Consider the following 19,792-nt stretch of genomic DNA (forward strand, 5'->3'; position numbering starts at 1 on the left):
TGCAGAACTTTCCCATGCTTCGAGGCACAGAGCCATTCTTGTTTCATTTGTAGGACTGCCAGGCTTTGCCGAAGCACTCAAATTGCGGAGACGTGTGGAAGTGCCCTAGACGACAGAGATGATGATCCTGCACCTAGCTGCGTGTTCAAGTCCTGATGTCTCTTCCCTTACTTTCTGATGCACAAAGACTTGGCAGTAGCAGCTTTTGCAGTTTCCCCGATATCAGCAAGCTGTTTATCTCCAGTTATTCAGCATATTTCCTCCATCTAGGTTAAGAAGCATGCAGCAGAAAGTCTAAGGTAAACTGGAATCTGATGGCTTTATCTTCTCCCAGATCTCCAGTCCCAAGGAGTCCCGTGGCAGACCGTAAGCGGCTGCTGTCCCTGTGGAGGCTGTGCCTCTCTAGCTTTGCAACCCCGGTGTAATTCCTCAGGCCAAACGAGGTGGTTTTATTGTGACCTGTACTTGACACCTGTGTGCTCCAGAGTTCCCTTTTGGTTTGGGCAAAGTGGAAAGTGGCCCTTTTCCGTGCTGAGCCTTCCTAAGTCACCTGTGTAGGGACTCGGCACCAGAGCTCCCAGCCTCGTAGCCTAAACACACTTATCTGTTTGGCTGGCACTTGAGCATCCGCTTACTTCCTTAGAGACACCCAACAGCTAACTTTTCAGAAGCAATTGTTGATCGCTTCTCATAGTAGCAGGAAAGTAAGTTTCAAAATACAAAATAGTTCACAGAATAGTTCACGGAATTCCTTCCTCCAGTTTCCTTGTTGTTCTGCTTTAGCCACTTGCTTCTACTGGATTTCACTTCTTGAGTGCATTTTTTCAACCTTGTACGGTTGATATGGGCTAGTTCTCCTGCTCTGCTGGCAGCTTGCTGCAGTTAACGTAGTGCTTCTCAGTGTCTGCTGTCTCGGTGAGTTGGGATGCCTTTGTAGGAGTGGAGGATGGTCAGAGTTAGCAATGTCCATTGTTCCTGCTTTGGCTGTGCCCTCGTTTGAGACAAGGTGAAGATAAAAGAAGAGCCGATAAAGAATAACACAAGTCCATGGCACTGTGCTTGTTGGAGAGATGTCAACGAACAAATGCATAACTATATGTACAAAGATTTCCCCAGTTACTGCACTTTTTTTCCCCCTACCATCAATACTGGCATTCCCTAAGGGTTTGTTCTTCTTTCAGTCTGGAGTTTAGCTTTCCTCAGATAAGCTCGGGGCCACTTTCAGGAATCACATCGGAGCTGGTTTCTTTCTCCGTTCCCCTCGTACTTTGTGGACTGGAGTCGCACTCCATTTGTGTCAGGGAATGGCGTTTTGTCTGGGGGCTTGCTTCCAGAACTGGGCTGCGTGTGCGGGGCTGCCCAGGCAGCCCACCCTGCGCACCGCCTGAACTGTCCCGGTCCCCGCGGGCCTTTGGCCAGAGCTCAAACCGAAGCAGTCAGAGCTGACCGATGTGCTCGGGTCAGCTGGCAGCTCCTTGCGTTGCATTTCAGCCTGGGGAGCATGGTGTGCAAATAAATGCATTTGAAAATCCTAAGAGGCAGTAAAGTTTTATTAAGTTTAGGCGACGACCGCTGTCATATAAAACAATAAGTTGTAAGGCTTTCTATTCTGATTTCTTTCTTAAGCCTCCCAGAGGAAAAACATCACTGTGACAGACCAGGCTGGCTCTCGTCACGCTTTAGATCTTGTTACATCTCTGCTGGATCTGGGAAACAAAAAATGTCTTCAAGAGTTGTTTCAGGTGCTTGGATTCAAACACGTGCTAGGGCAAGCATCACGTGAGGCCCCTTTCCATCAGCACGGAGAACAGGAGGAAGAAAGGTGCTCTTCCACATGCCCTTGCCAGTGGCCTCTTCTAACAGTCTTCTTCATGCCTTTGCCATTATCTTGAGCAAGCACTAACTAAGCTCTTAGTAAAGTGGGTGCCGAGGAGTAGAAGAATCTTGTCTATTTTCTGACTTTAGACCAAAATTTAGTTTGATATACTCTCAATGAAACTTCATTTTTTAAGCAGAACGAGCGCCCCCCAGGTTTTCACAACTTCCCTCCTGTAGTAAAAATGATAGTAGTCATCCTTGTAGGAGCAGCGATATGACGAAGGTCAACAGCAATAAGAAAGGTTCTAAGCTTTGATATAATGACCCTTGCTCTTTTCTGGAGAGAGCTCCTAATAAACATATTTGGCAAGGTATGGAGATATGGAGATTTTAATTCTAGGATGTATAATGTCAAGCTTGACTGTTCCTCTGACCAATTGAAATTTAAGTGTTTTTTTGTTTGTTTGTTTTTTTCATGAAACACTAAGTTTTTGTGAAAGGTTTTGCTTATCCAAAGAATATATTTTTATCCACAAGAAAACGGTTAGTTTTAAAAGCTGTTTTTTTTCTTTCTTTTTTTTCTCTTCTGTGTTTTTCTTGGGCACAGCAGTGGTTCCATGGTTCAGTGGTTCTACCTGCCATTAGTTGCCCCACTACCAAATCACGAGAGCTAACTAAACCTGCGCGAGGCAGAATTTCTTTATCTGAATCTACGTGGTTCACATAAATAAATCCATATTTCCTTCTTTTCATGGGATTATTCTACTGGCAGTATTGAATGTTTCAATGGACACTGTTTAAGATCAATGAGAAAAAGCATCCTGCCACATTCAGACTCTAGCTTTGAGGAAAGTATGACAATATTGAGTGAAAATGTCACTAGAGGACACTTTTCAAGGTATTGTATTTCTCTAGGTTCAGTCTCTGTTCAATGTATAGATTGAAAAGCAAGAGTGAAAGCACGTCCAGTGAGTCGTGTCTTGATAAACCTCCAGCTAAAAGCAGCACTGGTTACTGAAGAGGATGGCACTTGGTCACTCCATCTATTTCATTTGGCCCCAGAACCTTCTTAACTCGTCAGCTCGTTCACTCATCAGTGACTTTTCTGTGAAGAGAGGTAGGTGCAAATAGGAGGCTATTTTATGAATTCCTTGAAGGCTTGGGGAGAGAGCAGTGTGAATTCCAGCTTGTTCGTAGGCACAAAGGAATCTGTTCCTTACCTCAGGTTTGTCTATTACGTGGATTTTCTGAAGTCTGCAGGACACAAAATAATTGAAAATTGCTCTTGCAAATAGGAGGGAATACTACAGTGTTACAGTATGCGTAAGTTAACGAGTAATTCAGTGAGGAGATGCACAGAGCCACTGATGTTTGGAAGCTTTCACTGAAGTTGAGCAGTTTGACTTGAAACCAAAGTGCAATGCTAAGTTAACAGGCACGCTTGGTGCGGTGAGGCCACTTGCTGATGGCTGGAAAAATCCCTTAGTTGCAGGCAGTGTCCTAGCAGCTGTGGGCCAAAGGGGGACAAGGGGCCTGAAATACAGCATTTCACGTGCTGTAATTCAAATTCTCATTGTGCAAAGTAAATTGTTATTTAGTAAGCTCAAACTTAGTTTTATAGTTGGCAATCAGCAAATTAAATCTTAGCTGTGATGCTACTACCACAGTGGTGTAGCTCTTACCTTCCCCTTGTGCTCTTGGCTATTTTAATGAGAGTGCAAGCAACAAACCTGTGCCAAAGGATGCTGTATGGTAAACAGTGGGCAGAGTTTTTTTCTGAAAAGCAATGGGTTGGGGTTATCTGGTATTTGGGTATCTCTCTTGAAACGGTTCTTATCTCCTTGAGCTGTTAGATCATAATGCAGGAAATGAAAGTGCTGCATGCTTAAACAGGGTAATAAAACATATACACCTTAGGAAGAGACTTACAATGTAATAGCTTCTTTGAACAGTTAGATAGAGTTTTACATAAACGGACTGAAAACACCTTGGAGAAAGGTGTTGATTGTTTTCGCTTTTCCAAAAAAGAAGTAACTGTGGTAAACTTCCCTCCTGCGTGGAACAAAAGTTGCACATTTGTTTTTGCCAGACTAGCTTTCAGTCTATGAAAAAGTTTCTCTACAGGTCACGCTTTTAAGTGGATAGTTTAAATGTGCAGAACGATAAATAAGAGGAATGCAGTGGTCATGACAAGGACTTCTAATTTGGTATTTAAAGAAAAATCAGTCCGCTTCAGGGCGTCTTTTTTTTTTTATTTGTTTGTTTACATTTTACAAGAGCAACGGTGAAATCAAGATAATCCCATCTTTACTGTCTCAAAATATTTTATATGTTTCTGCATTTCAGTCACCAGAACGCTGAGGACCAGAGCTGACGCAAAAGCTGCAAGGCGAGCCCATGGAGCAAATGGGAATTTGGAGCCGAAGCTGCAGACTTCGACGAAGTCGTTACCTTACTACAAATCCATCCCTTCTGTTTGACAAACTTATAACAAAGTAAGTCGTCTTTTCTTGAAAACCTACTAAAATGATCCTTCTTAGCAAGCCTTTGTGCTATGGCACGGTATTGGCCTCTTTATTGTGACAACAGAGAGGTATTGTCACTCCTGGCATTGAGAGTTCAGTATATTCGGGTGTAGGCTGAGACTTCCTTACGTGCCCCCGTGTATGCGATGCGTTGCTACTGGTAACTACTGGCCACCAGTGACCGTTACTGGTCAGGTATCACAGGCTTTTGGAATGTTTGGTCCGAGCATTCCACTGCTTAGCAGTTTTCCTAGCTGGTGAGCGTAGGTGGTGCTCTCTTCATTGCTCTACTGATGGTCACCTCTTTCCTTGGCCTACACTGGTAGCTCATTGCCAAGCTGTTTAACCTGACTTTTTTGGAATTGGGTAGTCATGGCTCGTTAAGTCTGCCTGGACTGAGAGGGTGTGGGAGAGGATGAGCTTGGAAGGTGCTTCATGTCTAAAGAATTTGGGCCCAATTGGTTTAATTTGCCGCTGAGGTTGTAGTTGTGGGACTGCCGTTTGATGAGAGATCTTCATCCTGAGCATCTTTTGTATATGGGCCTAGTGGGTTTCTGGGTTGTCTTCTGAACCAAAACGATTACTTTACCTGTGACTTTCATTAGATTTAACTTTCCCCACGCAGCAGTTTTCTTAGTATCAGAAGTGCCTTCATTTTCAATGAACTTTTTGTTCCATACTTACAAAAGGGAATGTAACGTTTGCTTAAGAAACTGAGGACGGTTTGATACAGTCAAAGCAAAGTAGTCCTAGCGATTCCGCGTTTCTGTCTGTGGTTTATTTCTGTTTCTGAAGCCACAATTGTTTTCTGCTTCAGAATTCCCTTTCCTTTCGTTTCATTGTTTTCTACAACATGAAACTTAGATTACTATTAAGAGAAGAGCAAACAGCCTTTCCTCGGTTAACAAAAAATGACTTAATGCTACTGTGCAGAGCAACTTAAGTAGTATTAAAAGCTGACATAAATTCTTTCTAATGTCTTACTATGTTATTCAGAATTCTTATTTTCCTCCTGCATTTAAATATATGTATTTTTTAATGTGCTCAGTAAGAGGGAAAACAAACCTGAAAACAGTGTATGTTTGCAAATCCTCAAACGTTTGTTCTTAAATCTCCCTCAAAAATAAAGATTTGACCTAATTTTTTGGTAGCGTCTAAAATCTTGGCTAAGTATCAATGATTTTGCTTTGTGTGTACTATATTAAAATGTCCTATTGATGATGTGTAGTATTTTAATTTTTTTCATCCATGCCTAACTTTGCTCTTCTATGTCAACTTTTTAATCTTCGTACTGCAGAAGTTGTGTTGCCAAAAATGGATGAAATGGAGAAGGTCCATAGATGCCAAATCTTGAATTTGGAAGATGTTGAGGTGCGCAGCAACCCAGAAGCAAATACTCCTTTATTTTGCCATTTTTGTTTAAGTAGAGTATTTCACCTAGGGAAGTAATGTAGTTGTAATTTTAATTGAACTGAAATGGCTTCCTTCCAAAGAATAGTGTGGTCTAAAGTAACATACAGTCTTGCTCTCTAATTCTAACTTCATGTCTTGTTGTCCAGATATCTTTTAAGAGTGGAGGAAGTATCTTCTGCAGAAGACGTGAGATAACAGGGAGATGCTGGAATGCATGTCTTCTATTCCAGTTTCTGAATTGCCTTCTGCTTTTTGAATGGACACTGTTTACAAACAGCTGTTTTGGACTTGGGTTTTTACTCCAAATCTTACTAAAAGCTCTGACTGGGGGACTGAATATGCCAAAAGACTGGTGCTTTCCATCACCTTGACAGTTTAAGCTGTTTATCTTTTTATCCTTAGCTCCTAAATCATATTTCTCATCCTGCTCAGGAACACATTTCCTTGGAAAGCTTAATAAAAGTTAGTGCATAGCTGCCTGTGTTTGTCACTCACTCAAATTTTCATTCCTGTTAACATGTTTTTTTTCTTGATAGCTCACAAAGAATCTCCAGTATCATTGGTGAGCAATTGGCTGACAGGCAGGGCTCAAAGGGTTATGGTAAATGGGGCCACATCAGGCTGGCAGACGGTCACCAGTGGGGTCCCCCAAGGCGCCATTTTAGGGCCAGTCCTCTTCATTGCTTTTATAAACGATTTGGATGTAGGACTAGAAGGTGTTTTGAGCAAATTTGCCAATGACATTAAACTCGGAGGAGTTGTGGACTCTGTTGAGGGTGGAAAGGCCTTGCAGAGAGATCTGGACAGATTGGAGAGCTGGGCGATCACCAACCGCATGAAGTTTAACAAGAGCAAGTGCCGGGTCCTGCACCTGGGACGGGGCAACCCTGGCTATACGTACAGACTGGGCGACAAAACAGTGGAGAGCAGCCCCGCAGAGAGGGATCTGGGGGTTGTGGTTGATAGCAAGTTGAATATGAGCCAGCAGTGTGCCCTGGCAGCCAGGAGGGCCAACCGTATCCTGGGGTGCATCAAGCACGGCATCTCTAGTCGGTCGAGGAAAGTGATTGTCCCGCTCTACTCTGCGCTGGTGCGGCCTCACCTCGAGTACTGTGTGCAGTTCTGGGCACCACAGTGAAAAAACGACGTAAAACTGTTGGAGTGTCCAGAGAAGGGCTACAAAGATGGTGAATGGCCTAGAAGGGAAGACGTATGAGGAGCAGGTGAGGTCACTTTGCCTGTTCAGCCTGGAAAAGAGGAGGCTGAGGGGAGACCTCATCATGGCCTGCAGCTTCCTCACAAGGGGGAGTGGAGAGGCAGGCGCCGATCTGTTCTCCTTAATCACCAACGATAGGACCCGCAGGAATGGTGTCAAGCTGAGGCTGGGGAGGTTTAGGCTAGACACCAGGAAGAGGTTCTTCACTGAGAGGGTGGTTGCGCACTGGAACAGGCTCCTCAGGGAAGTAGTCACTGCACCGAGCCTGTCTGAATTTAAGAAGCGTTTGGACTGTGCACTTAGTCACATGGTCTGATTTTCTGGGTAGACTTGTGTGGTGCCAGGAGTTGGACTCGATGATCCTTATGGGTCCCTTCCAACTTGGCATATTCTATGATTCTATGATTCTAAAAGGCTGGCAGAATGCTTGAAAAAGGTGTGGCATCACCCTGGCAATTCCAAAGAGACAAAAAACACTGCAATGTGCTGGAGCTTGGCCTGTGCTCACTGGGTCACAGTCAATGCCACTGCAACGCCTGTGACAGACCCTGCGGCAACTCCTACCCCTGTTACAGTCCCTGTGCCATACAACACAATTCTGAAAACAAACACAGGAAACCCAACATAAAAAAAAAAATCAACCTTTTGATCGGCAACTATTAAACTGATCTAATGCTTGTAAGAAATTCCTTATAACACACTCAACCTTTCAGGCTCCGCATTGGGTGCCAGAAAGGACTGTTGTGGTTTAACTTGGCAGGAAGCTCAGCACCACACAGCCGTTCGCTCACCCTCCTCCCAACCCTGTGGAATGGGGAAGAGAATCGGGAAAAGAAAGAAACAAAGAGGAAAAAACAAAACTTTTGGGCTGAAATAAAAACAGTGTAGTAGGCCAAAAAGGGAAGGAATAATGATGATGATGATGATGATGATGATAGTGAAGAAGAAAATGATAAGAATAAGAATAATCAAATGTACAAAGCACTGCTCTAGAAGCCTGCCCTTATCCTCCCACACTCCCTGCCACTCATAACTATCCTGCCTCAGGACAGATCTCTGGATGGCATTCTTAAGCAGTTGTTTAATTTTAAACGAAACACAAAGTGCATTCAGGAGACATAAGAATAAGAACACGCTGGTCTGAACATCCCAAGGATTGTCAAAGTTTTGAAGAGCCATCGTAACTAGCTCTTCAAGTAGAAGGGAAAGTGAAGGAGAAAGGCAGAGTGAAGAGGGAGGAAAAGTATTCCTCCCTTATACCCCCTCCCAGCCCCCCCATTGGCTCCTTGAGGAGAAAAGGTAAAAGTGTAATTATTAATAGTTTCTGAGATATGGTTTTGTAAGTATGGTGTTACTGTAAAAGTCAGTCAAAGAAACTCTCTAGTAATCAGTTTGGAATTTTAGAAACCAGGCATTCTGTAATTGCGGCGCCAGATGCACAGGGGATCACTCCACCCAGTGTGCGTGCTGACTTTTTCAAGCTACGAGGGTTATATACAATAAAAACATGCATATTCATCAGCTTGCTAAGAAATAGTTAACATATCCATACTATTTCCCATAACTCATTAAAATTTGAAAATGTCTCTGGCGCATGCACATTTGTTTCCACTGGTGGTGTTTTGGGGGTCTCTGGTGGTCATCGGTAGTCTTCCTCACTGTGTTCTGACACACGGAAAAGAAACTTTACAACTCAAGGAGAGTTATAAAGCAGGTATGTTTATTGCAGCGCTGGGTGCAAGGGGGATCGTTCCACCTAGCTTGTGCACCAAGGCTTACTACCAGGGTGCTTATACTGATAGGATATATACATATTCATTTCAGTTCCCCCGTAAGTCTCTTGCATATTCATTAGGTATCGGAAGAATCATTAACAGTGGTTCCCGCCCCTATTTGCATGTGCGCTGGAGTCCTCGGGTGGTCGTCCAGCATACTCTGTTGGTCTTTTGATGACGGCCAGAAGTCTTCCTTGCTGCTAAACTTTAGTTACCGGGGCAGCTGGTAAATCGCGCAGAGACGTCCTGCATGCAGCATAGTCCCCGTAAGGGAGGAGGGTACCCCACAGGCGTTGAGACAAAATATTGCTGTAAAGTGAGTTACTCCATGAGGAACACGGCCAGAGATGATACAAATAAGTTTGATTATTATTTTAAGTTATACATTCTTGTGGTACTTCAAATCTGGCTCTGTTATTGTGTCAACGAAGAGACCGTTTGTCCTCTCAGCTTGGTATCAACGGAGGTGATGGCAATGCTGAGTACAAATACCAAATGAGTCTCATGACCAGTAATTTTATCATATCAAAAGCCAGTGTTACACAGTACAGCAAAATGATAACCTTAAACCATCCCCCAGAAACAATAAATAGCACAACAGGGACCACGTACAGTAAGTAAAGTGCTGTATAACTCACTTGGGAAAACAAACACAGCAGACCTGAGATTAAAAAAATCAACATTGTGGTCAGCAACTGTCAAGCTGATCTTAGGCTGGTCTAAAACAGAAAATTAAGTCTATCCTAGCTGAAACCAAGACAACCTGGCTGGAAATGGCTGTGCAAACTACGCAAACAGGCAGGAGCTGGTGGATGCAGGAGTCAGGAAGCCACAGGTGACAGTGGCTGCGCAGTGATCTTGAGCCCTTCCTGGCCATTCTGTCTGCACTGTTGTTGCTCTTGCTGTGCCCCAGCAGTGCTGCCCCACCGAGTGGGGGCGTGAGGTCACAGAGAGGCCCTTTGTGACACAGGCCGGTGTCACCTGGCAATAGCTGGTGCTGGCACAGTGGCCCCGCACTGTCCGTCAGGACAGCGAGGGGACAGGGCAGGAGCGAGTGGGACTGGCGAGGAGCCCCCGAGTGCAGCCCACGTCTTTCCCCACTGCCCGTGGCAGTCCCGAGCCTGCCCCCTCCTGACCCTCACCCCTCATCACTCAATGGAGCAGAGACCCCCAAGCCGCCCCAGGGTGGCCTGGGAAGAGGATGAGAGCTCCCAGGAGAGCAGCTCTCTAATGGAGCCCATCGAGGTGTGCGAGGTGGAGCCGCTGCAGCCTGGTGAGCGAGGGTCTGCGCTGGGGTGGGCAGGGCTGGGGCCAGCCGCGCCCCCTGCTTGAAGCCAGGGCCCCCTTCCCTTGCTTCATCCTTAAGCCCCTCTCTACAGCAATGCTTGCTCTCCTTCTGTCTTAGACGCTATCTGGCTACCTGTGTATGAAGAGGAAGAGGAAGCTGTGGACTTCATCAAGGCCTACGTCAGAAACCCGGAAAGGGTAAGAGCAGCCCTTTCCATGGCAGCTGTGCCTGCATGTCCTGGCCGTGCCCCGGCTCTGCTGCCAGGCTGCTGGAGGGCTGCTGGCTGGGCAGAGCTGCTGCCCTCCAGGCGTCCCGCACAGCTCCGCACCCCGCAATGCTGTGGTCCTGCTGGCTGTGGCTCCCCCCCTCACGCTCCCTCTTGGTATCTCTGTGGCTGCCAGGATGAGGTGCAGAAGATGAAGTTCCTGAGGAACATCGTCACTGTGTGCACAACCGCCCAACAGAAGGGCTTGTTAGAGGGCCTGGACATCTTCTGCAGCAGAAATAAGCTGGCGGAGAACATCCAGGTGAGGGGACGTCTGGCGGGCTGGGGAAGGGAGCGAGGCTCCCTGGGCATTGGGCAGGGGTGATTGGGAGCAAACATACATGGACACCAAGCTTCCCCCAGTGGGATCTCGGGTGCTGCTGGGACCTCAGCATTGCGAGGTGCAGGGGGGCACTCTTGGCGGGGGATACCGGGACTCTGCCAACCCTGCCGACAGTGCTGGCTCTGCTGGCGCTGTGTGCCTGTGGCTGCCAGGTCCCATCCAATTTGTGCTCTCCAGGTGCTGCTGGACGAGGAGCCCAGGGACAAGCTGTGCACAGCGGTGCGGCAGCAAGCCATGCTTGCTATCTATGCCTTAAGGTACGGACCCTGTCCCTGGCTGATCTGGCACTTCCCCAGAGCATGGGCCTGGCAGATCTGGAAAGGAGGCATCCACCATCCAGGCAGGGCCTCTGCTCTGCCCTGCTCGGGGCTTGCCCAGAAGGTGTAGGGAGCACTGAAGCTCTCTGCTGGGAGGTGTCAGGACTGTCCTCTGGCCCAGGCCAGCCTCGCGGAGGAAGATGCTCCTCCCAGCAGGACTCCCCATCCCTTACAGGGAATCTTGCCCACGGGAGGTGCGTGTCCATTTCCCTTTGTCATTGGGGCACTGATCCCAGCACCATTGTCTCTCTTTCCAGCGTGGTGGAGATGGTGTTGGAGGACAAAATGATGTCTCTTGTAGCTGCGTGTTCCAGCAGTGTCTTCTTCCTTCCTCCGGAAGAGGAACTGGACATTCACCTCTACAATATGGTATGTGCTGGGTGAGCCACAGGAGCCCCCATCCCTCTGGCTCCGTGCAGTTTCCCTGTGTTTAGAGATGACTGAAGAGCCTTGCAGAGCAGGGTCTCAGCCTTGCTTTACCCCATTCCTTCCCTCTCACCCTTGTCATCCGCCTGGCAGCAGCCAGTGCTTGAGGCCTGGTCTGCACACAGCAGCTTTTCTGCCCTGTGGCGTCCCCTGGGCAGTGCATGGAGCTGCAGCTGTCCTTTCTTGGCAGCAAGGAGAAGTTCAGCACAGTTTCTTAGCAGCGTGAGGAACTGCTGAAAGCCTGTCACAACCTCTTGTTCTTCTTCCAGACCCTGAACAATCTGGACATCATGCTGAGAACATTGCTGATCAGCGCTCCTGCCTCCAGCCTCTGGGACAGGGTGAACATTATCTTTCAGGTCTGCAATTCGCACAGCGTGGGCTTCACAAGGGGCTGTTCCTCACCCTAGAGGGAGGTGACATATAATAGTGGAGAGTGCCCCCTGTGCCGTGCACAGAGACCATAGTGCCTGCCGGGAGTGTGCCCAGCACGCTCAGGGGAGCCAGGGGCTGCCCACCAAGCTCTTCTAGGGCCCCAGTGTCCCCTGGCTGCTGTCAACGTCCCTTGCCCTCCACAGGTCCTTCCTGTGTCACAGCACAGCTTCCCCCCAGCACTTCTGGGCCTCCTCTGCCCCCAGAGCTCTCCTTGCAGCAAAGCAGTGGCAGAATTTGAGCCCTGTCCTTGTGCACCGCACTGGCAGCATCTGGAGCTGCCATCGCCCTGCTTTCCTGGTGCCCCGTGCTTTCCTTGCCAGGTGTGAATGGGGCAGAGTTCTCCTCGGACCTGCCCGTCCTGCACAGGAGCCCAGCCCCGAAACTCTGTTCTCCTGGCCTCCCACTGGCAATATCTCCACCCCACTGCAGACCCCTGCAGGGCAGTTCATGCTCCAGAAGCCAGGCTTCATGGAGAGGGGACAGAGGGCCGTGTTCTGGGGGAGGGCACGGGAAGGGAAAGGAGCTGAGCCTCCACCAGGGGTGGAATGTACCTACTTGCCTGGCTGCAAGGTTGGCCACGGGATCTGTGTCAAGGGACCCGGCGGCTTGGTGCCCCACTGAGGGCTTTGCCCCAGCTCTGGGGAATCCCTGATGAACAGTGCAAGTCCAGCCAGGAGTTCAGCAGCGCTGCTTCGGCTGGAGCAGTTGTCAGCTCCCAGAGCAGATCAGCAGCTTTGCTTCCTGCAGGTGCTGCTGCAATTCACCACCTCCGAGACTAAAATTGTAAAGGACAGAGCCATGGAGAGGATCTGGAAGGTTATTTTTTTCCTGTACGTTTTTTCCGGGAAGCAGGTAAGGAGCCAGACACCCTCCAGCCAGGGACTTTGTCCCTCCTTTTCCCCTGATCTTCCCTCCGCAGGCCTTGCTCTCTGACTCAGTGTGACATGTCTTCCTTTCCTTCCTTCCTTTCTCCAATAGATATTTGGAAACTACATCCAGCCTTCTCATAGAAAAGACATTGTCCGCATGACACTTGAGATCATTCGAGAATCCAGCATCGATAACAACAAGAAGCACTGGGCCAATTTCATGCTGGAAGTGGCCATCCAAGACCCTGAAGTCTGGCTGATGGAAGTAAGCAGCCCATGGCTGGATTGCCCTGCCCTCGAGCCCTTTCATCCCTCGCTTGTATCCTGCCTCGCATTCCCAGCACTTGGGCAGCAGTTTCAGTGGCCCCCGGGCAAGTGGCTGCAGTCCAGTGGTGGCTACATTCTCTCCTGTGTCCCCTCCAGGTGCCAAAGATTCTGAGGTTCCTCCATGAAAACCTAAATAGCAACAGCACATCTTTACCCCGGAACATCTTCACTTCAGTACTGCATGCGCTGACCGGCCAGTTTCCCAGACAAGCGGTCATAAGCGTGTTGACTGACCTTCCGTCACTTGACAGGTACCAGCTCTGACAGTCCTCGGGGCCTGTTCCATACTGGGAGAGGGTTCCAGAGACTCTCTGGCTGCCAGAGCCAAGGAAAGCTGCACGACATCCCTGAGATGTGGGCCCCTCCATCGCACGGTGCTCGCCAGCCCTGTTGGGGCAGCCAGGGCCTCAGCATCCGGACCGGACCAAGGCAGCCCAGAGAGCCCGTCACGCTCCCTCCTGCCCCTCCTGCTTGCCCAGCCTGGTCCCCCAGGGCTCCCTAAGCACATGGTGGGGAGGTCCAGGGCTGCAGGACAGCCTGGGGCCTGCGGGGTTGGTCTGGGTCACGGCGCTGTGACCAGGGCAGCCCTGCCAACAGCGTTTTCATCTTGCAGCACTACCCTGGACATGTGGGAAGAGATGATTTCCCAGGCTAAAATTTCAAGAACCGTCTTGAGGGAGCTGTGCACTGTGGTCCGTAGTCGAAGGAGCCGCAAGCTTTTCAGAGCCAACACAATCAACAGCAGCATCGTTCATATAATTGTGAGTTACCCTAGCAGGCCTAGCTCCCATCCATGGCCGTGCGTACCCCCCCAGGAAAACCATCACAGCTCTCTGCCTTTCCCATCTTCCTCAACCTGTCACCTCTTCCGGGGTTTATGGACACAGCCCGTTAGGGCCAGCACCAGCACCCCTCCACCAGCCATGTGGGGTCTGTGTGCTCAGACATGAAGCCTGCCCCTTTCCTGGCAGTGCTCTCTTTACCCCGGCTCCTGGCAATGGCTGGGGCAGAGTCAGGACAATGGCTGGGGCTGGGGCAGAGCCATGGCCTCTGCACGGGCTGAGCAAGCTGTGAGGCCAGGGACTAGTGGCACCTGTAGCCACCTGCTTCCAGCGCCTGCTTTGTGCCAGTTCATGCTGGTCTGTTGCTCCTCAGAGGCATGGCAGCAAGAGGCTGCGGACAGCCAGAGGGCAGGAGGAGCAGGCAAAGGAAGGATGCTCTGTGTTGCCAGGCGCAGGGCACGGAGGAGCCACACAGTCCTCTGCAGGCATGGCTGCTCCAGGACAGGCTGCGTGTCCCTCATGCCCTGCCCTGAGCTGCCAGGGGAGCCAGGAGCTGCAGGCTGCGGGGCTTGCTGCGGGTGTACCCACCTCTCCCATTTGTGTTCACTTCAGAGAGTGATCCGTGGGCGTCGAACACCAGAGGATTTCTATGAGTCAAAGTACCTCCAGAGGTGTCTGAGGCTTCAAAGCCTGCCGATGCTCTCTCTGGCGCTCAGAGCCCTTGTCATGGAGTCAGAGAGATGTGAAGCGGTGAGTAGTATTTGGCCAAGTGAAGACCTTTTGGCAGCCTGGTGCTGGGGCAGGAGGCAACGCCATGGCTTGGCTTGGCTGGGAGGCAGGAGGCGGGGTGATGGTGGTGATGGGGCCTGGTGTCTGCCTGTGGAGCTTTCCAGAAGCTTTCCAAGTGGGTTCCTGGGGGCTGTTTGCAAAGGGGCTGACTCGGGAGGGGACGCAGAGCCTTTGCTCTCCTGACCTCCTTTTCCCGTGCCCTGCTCTCCCCACATCCCCATCACTATGTCCATGGCCACTGCCTGCCAGGAGGCTGCTGGTGAGATTCCCATGGCAGCTGCCAGGAAGTGAGCAGGAGGCTGGTGCTCTGTAACCAGAGCGTCCTGGCCGGGGTGGCCATTCACCTCTTGACTAAAAACAAATGGTGTCTTTCTGCACAGGTGAGGGAAGTGCGGGTCCTGCTGCCAGAAGTCATGGAGACTCTGCAGTATGACAACACACACATCACTGTGAAGGCCCTGACTGTCTTCGAAAACGTGATCGGTCATCTGGAGAAGAGGGAGGCCAGCCCCATCGCTCTGGCACTGGCTGAGAGACTCCTGCCTCTTTTTAACAACGTAAGGCTGCTGTGGGTGACTGAGCCCTGCAGACGGGCACTCCGCAATGGCGTTGCCCTTCAGCCCAGGCCTGTGGGCAGCACTCGGGCAGGGCCTTCTTCTCTCTCTGCTCCTCTGGGCACTTGTGGGCTGTCTTCTGGGCTCTGCAGTCCAACAGGGCTTCTCCCTGTCAGGTTGATAGATATGGGTGGTTCGGGGCCCATGTGCTGAGGCCCAGCCCAGCCTCTCAGCAAACCATCTGCCCCCCAAGAGTTGCTTTCAGACCATCAAGTGCTGCCTCCACCACCAGTGCCAGGCAGGACCAGGTGACCTCCCCATGTGCTGAGGCAGAAAGGCAGAGGCTGAACTGGCGGAGCATGCACCAGAGGCCTTACCAAAGGCCAGCCATATATCTCTCCTCATTTGCCTATTCCCAGGAGAGTTGTGCTTTGGTATGACTGGTGCAGCTGGTAGTATATGTGGGCTTGCTGGGAGGCACAGGCACCCGATGCTGGAAACCTGGTGCTTTGCTTTGCATAGGCCCCCATCTCCTTTCTGTAGAAAAGGAGACACATCGCCTTTCACAACTGCCACCCTACGTCCCTTGCTCCCCACGGGCAGAGGGAGGCTGGCAGTTGCTGAAATCCTCCTTTTGTCCTCCCTAACAGGTGTCCAGCGAGGTGCGAGTGTTCTCCATGCTCCTCTTCCAAGACCTGATGGAGTCTGTGGTGTGGTGGAAAAAAGGAGCAATGAAAACAACCGTGCGCAGGGCCCTTATTCCACTGTTTTTCCGGATGAGTGACGAGACTCAGAGCGTGGCCAAGGTACAGATTTCACACCTGGCCGTTGATGTGGGCACTGGGTGTGCTGACACCAGAGGGGTATTCTGGGCATGGGGGGGGGGGCAGGGCAGCAGGCAATCAGACACTTTAGAGATGTGTGTGCGGTGCCACCTCCCTGCCTCTGCTTCTCCACAGGCCTCTGCAGTAGTCCTACTTGCCTGTGCAAAGTTCCTGAAGTGGAAACAGCTTGAGCAGCTGACTCAGACTCAGCAAGCAGAAACCTGTATTACTGGGGAGTACTTGGTAAGGAGAAACATACAGCAACAGCCCAACCCCAGGCCCCAAAGGGACAATACTGCAGCTGCATCGTGGCTCCCTTCCCTCCAGCACAGAGCCCCAAGGGCTCTTCTGCAGGCCCCCCTGCCTTCCCCACCCCCAGGATGCGGGAGGAGAGCCTAGCCCATCTGGGCCTTGGCAGCGGGACAGGAGGGTCTCCTAACTCTCTCCAAACCTCAGCCCCACAGAGCTCCTGGCTGGGAGCTGGGGATGGCCTGGGGGAAAGGGGGAGGGGGGTGCTGGCAGGAGGGACTAGTCCGGCTGGCTGGGGAGGGTATGTGAGCCCCGCGCCCTTGTGCTTTCTCCAGCTCAAGCAGAAGAGCAGCAGGGTGGACGGATACCTGCAGCAGAGCCTGCCATACCTGGAGGATGCTCAGGCCAACTTGCGAAAGAAGGCTGTCAAATTCATCGGTGAGTCCAGGCCCCGCTTCCCTGTCTGGGCCCTGCCCTGGCAGCAAGGCGCAGCCCTGTGGGCCCTGAAGCCCCTGATTGTAGCCCCAGGAGCCCTGTGCCTCCCTCAGCCCCCTGCCCATGCAGGTGGGCCTGGTGTGTGCCTTGCTCAAGCTCCCCCTTAGGCTCCGTCCTTGGCGGGGAGCTGGAGGGGACGCAGCCAGGCTGGCTGGACATGGGGCTGTGCTGGGAAGCAGGCTCTGACCGTAACACTGTGCCTAGGGCTTGCTGTCTACCATGCTGGCATCCAGAGTGAGGAGAAGCTGAATGAGCTCATCCAAGGTGAGTGCGGGCGGTGCTGGGGGTGCTGCGCCCAGTGGAGAGGGGGCAGAGCCCACGCAGTGTGCAGCCATGCCTTGCCCTGCTCCAGGGAAATGCTGCAGTGGCAGAGGGATGTGGGGGGACATGTGGGATGCTCCTGAGCAGCCGCTTCCAGCTGATCCCTTTATCCCACTTGCTCCCCGTGGCCAGGGAAGGAGACAGGTGGGGCTGGCATGGTCTGGAGGCATGCCGGGGGGGTCTCTGCCAGTCGATGGGTTTCATCTCTGCTCACTTTCTTACTGTCACAGCCCTCCAGCCTTTGGAAGATGATGCCCATGAGCGGATCCGTCACCTGGCAGCTGGGACCATCGAGATCCTGAGACATCATAGGCAGCAGCCAGCATCACAAAGGACTTGGCTCGCAGCACTGTGCTGCTGGCCCTGAAAAGCCAGGGGTCTGTCGAGCTCCCCTGCAAAAAATGTGTCTTTATAAAACTGTGTAGTGTGTTTACGTGGCAAGGTTTTGGTATCAGTGGACCATAGGGTTGGCTTCTGTGAGAAGAATCTAGATGCCCCATGTTAGATAAGGGCCCTGCTGCTGACCAGAGCCAAGCCAATAAACGATGTTGTTTGTGCCTCTGCAAGAGCATATTTAAGAAAGGGAAGAAAAAAAATGCTGCTACACAGCAGCTGGGAGAGTGAGAGGAGTGAGAAACAGCCTTGCAGGCGCCAAGGTCAGTGAAGAAGGAGGGGGAGAGTATACACTGCTGTGATCTGCACGTGTAGGTAGAAGAGCGTTGGTATCACACCAGTGTTGTGTTTACTGCTGAGCAATACTGGCACTGCATCAGGACTCCCTCTAATCCCCCAAGAGCCAGCAGGCTGGGGATGGGCAAGAGGTGAGGAAGGAACATCACCAGGGCAGCTGACCTAAACCAACCAAAGGGATATTCCATGCCATATGATGTCACACTCAGCAATAAAAGGTGGAAAAAGGAAGGAGAGGCGAGGGGTGGGCTCTCATTGTGGAAACGTCTGTCCTCCCGAATAACAGGAAATTCACCCCTGAACAAGTGCAAAATCCTAAAACGCTGGCAGAATGCTTGAAAAATGTGTGGCATCACCCTGGCACTTCCAAAGAGACAAAAAACACTGCAACGTGCTGGGGCTTGGCCTGTGCTCAATGGGCCACAGTCAATGCCACTGCAACCCCTGTGACAGACCCTGCGGCAACTCCAACCCCTGTTACAGTCCCTGTGGCCACTGCAACCCCTGTGACAGACCCTGCGGCCACTCCAACCCCTGCAATGGGCCCTGCGGCTGTTGCAACCGCTTTGATGGGCCCTGTGGCCACTGCGTTCCCTGTGACAGGCCCTGCAGCCACTCCAACCCCTGCAATGGGCCCTGCGGCCGTTGCAACCGCTGTGACGGGCCCTGCAGCCATTCCAACCCCTGTGACAGGCCCTGCGGCCACTCCAACCCCTGCAATGGGCCCTGCGGCCGTTGCAACCGCTGTGACGGGCCCTGCAGCCATTCCAACCCCTGTGACAGGCCCTGCGGCCACTGCCAGGAAAGAAAGAAGGGCGGTTGTGGCAGGCGACTCCCTTCTCAGAGGAACGGAGGGCCCCATTTGCAGACCAGATCCGAGCCGTAGGGAAAGTGTGCTGCCTAGCTGGGGCCCGGCTCAAGGACATAACTAGAAAACTCCTGGAGCTGGTTGACCCCACTGATTACTACCCATTGCTCATAGTTCAGGAGGGCAGTGATGAAATCGTTCAGAGAAGCCTGCGAACGATGAAGAGAGATTTCAGGGGTTTGAGAGGAGCTGAGCACAAGGGAGGGCCCCGAACCAGCCTCACCCAGCCGGGGACATGAGGTCATGGACGGATCCTTTGTGGCCCACACTGGTGACACCTTGCCGGTGCTGGCAGTGTCCGTCAGGACAGCGAGGGGACAGGGCAGGAGTGAGTGGGACTGGCGAGGAGCCCCCGAGTGCAGCCCACGTCTTTCCCCACTGCCCGTGGCAGTCCCGAGCCTGCCCCCTCCTGACCCTCACCCCTCATCACTCAATGGAGCAGAGACCCCCAAGCCGCCCCAGGGTGGCCTGGGAAGAGGATGAGAGCTCCCAGGAGAGCAGCTCTCTAATGGAGCCCATCGAGGTGTGCGAGGTGGAGCCGCTGCAGCCTGGTGAGCGAGGGTCTGCGCTGGGGTGGGCAGGGCTGGCTCCAACCCCTGCAATGGGCTCTGCGGCCGTTGCAACCGCTTTGATGGGCCCTGTGGCCACTGCGTTCCCTGTGACAGGCCCTGCAGCCACTCCAACCCCTGCAATGGGCCCTGCGGCCGTTGCAACCGCTTTGATGGGCCCTGTGGCCACTGCAACCCCTGTGACAGGCCCTGCAGCCACTCCAACCCCTGCAATGGGCCCTGCGGCCGTTGCAACCGCTGTGACGGGCCCTGCAGCCATTCCAACCCCTGTGACAGGCCCTGCGGCCACTCCAACCCATGTGGCAGTCTCCAAGGCTGGTCCAAGGAAACAAACTGTGCCGGTGTCAGTTGCCCCTGTATCCAAGATGAAACAATGGATGTCAGGTCGTTCAGAAAGCAGAGGAACTCCTACTCAGACGGGGGGGGGGGGGGGAAGACAAGACAGGATACTCCAAAGTGGCTGGGCCATCAGAGGAACAGGCATATGAAGAGCAAGACATCATAAGAGCATCAATGACTACCTGATGCCTATCCAATTGTGAGCTACGAGATATGCGAAAAGATTTCAGTCATCGTCCAAGTGAGTACCTTGTCACCTGGCTGCTCCGGTGCTCAGATAGCAGGGCCAATAGCC

At 51.7% G+C, this 19,792-nt stretch overlaps 2 protein-coding genes across 2 annotated transcripts in view; both read left to right on the forward strand.

Moving 5' to 3' along the window:
- The window catches only part of LOC310890407 (uncharacterized protein), a gene marked incomplete at its 3' end in the record, with an annotated part of 15,544 nt that extends 189 nt beyond the window's left edge, over positions 1-15,355 (forward strand). Inside the window, exons 2-15 of the mRNA XM_083852769.1 lie at positions 54-2,716; positions 2,814-2,935; positions 4,165-4,313; positions 5,641-10,232; positions 10,437-10,562; positions 10,821-10,900; positions 11,218-11,329; positions 11,656-11,745; positions 12,569-12,673; positions 12,800-12,955; positions 13,114-13,268; positions 13,631-13,778; positions 14,412-14,549; positions 14,969-15,355. Of these exons, the coding sequence (XP_083708895.1) occupies positions 10,452-10,562; positions 10,821-10,900; positions 11,218-11,329; positions 11,656-11,745; positions 12,569-12,673; positions 12,800-12,955; positions 13,114-13,268; positions 13,631-13,778; positions 14,412-14,549; positions 14,969-15,355 (1,482 nt within the window). The 5' untranslated portion in view covers positions 54-2,716; positions 2,814-2,935; positions 4,165-4,313; positions 5,641-10,232; positions 10,437-10,451. The remainder of the gene's footprint in view (positions 1-53; positions 2,717-2,813; positions 2,936-4,164; positions 4,314-5,640; positions 10,233-10,436; positions 10,563-10,820; positions 10,901-11,217; positions 11,330-11,655; positions 11,746-12,568; positions 12,674-12,799; positions 12,956-13,113; positions 13,269-13,630; positions 13,779-14,411; positions 14,550-14,968) is intronic.
- Positions 15,356-15,584: 229 nt separating this feature from the next.
- On the forward strand, positions 15,585-18,891 carry LOC310890409 (uncharacterized protein). The gene is made up of 4 exons (XM_083852772.1): positions 15,585-16,209; positions 16,551-16,653; positions 16,915-16,974; positions 17,262-18,891. The coding sequence occupies exons 1-4, from the start codon at positions 15,820-15,822 to the stop codon at positions 17,396-17,398; spliced, it is 690 nt and encodes a 229-aa protein (XP_083708898.1). The 5' UTR covers positions 15,585-15,819; the 3' UTR covers positions 17,399-18,891.
- The last annotated feature ends 901 nt before the right edge of the window (positions 18,892-19,792 follow it).

This window comes from Anser anser (genome assembly GCF_964211835.1).
Source record: "Anser anser genome assembly, contig: HAP1_SCAFFOLD_36, whole genome shotgun sequence".
NCBI lineage: Eukaryota > Metazoa > Chordata > Aves > Anseriformes > Anatidae > Anser > Anser anser.

Bases quoted from the DNA above. Each gene is read 5' to 3' on its own strand.
- LOC310890409 (XM_083852772.1), top strand. From the start codon at position 15,820: ATGCTCCTCTTCCAAGACCTGATGGAGTCTGTGGTGTGGTGGAAAAAA. The intron at 16,210-16,550 runs GTAAGGAGAAAC...TGCTTTCTCCAG, and splicing joins GTATTACTGGGGAGTACTTG to CTCAAGCAGAAGAGCAGCAG. The intron at 16,654-16,914 runs GTGAGTCCAGGC...CACTGTGCCTAG, and splicing joins GAAGGCTGTCAAATTCATCG to GGCTTGCTGTCTACCATGCT.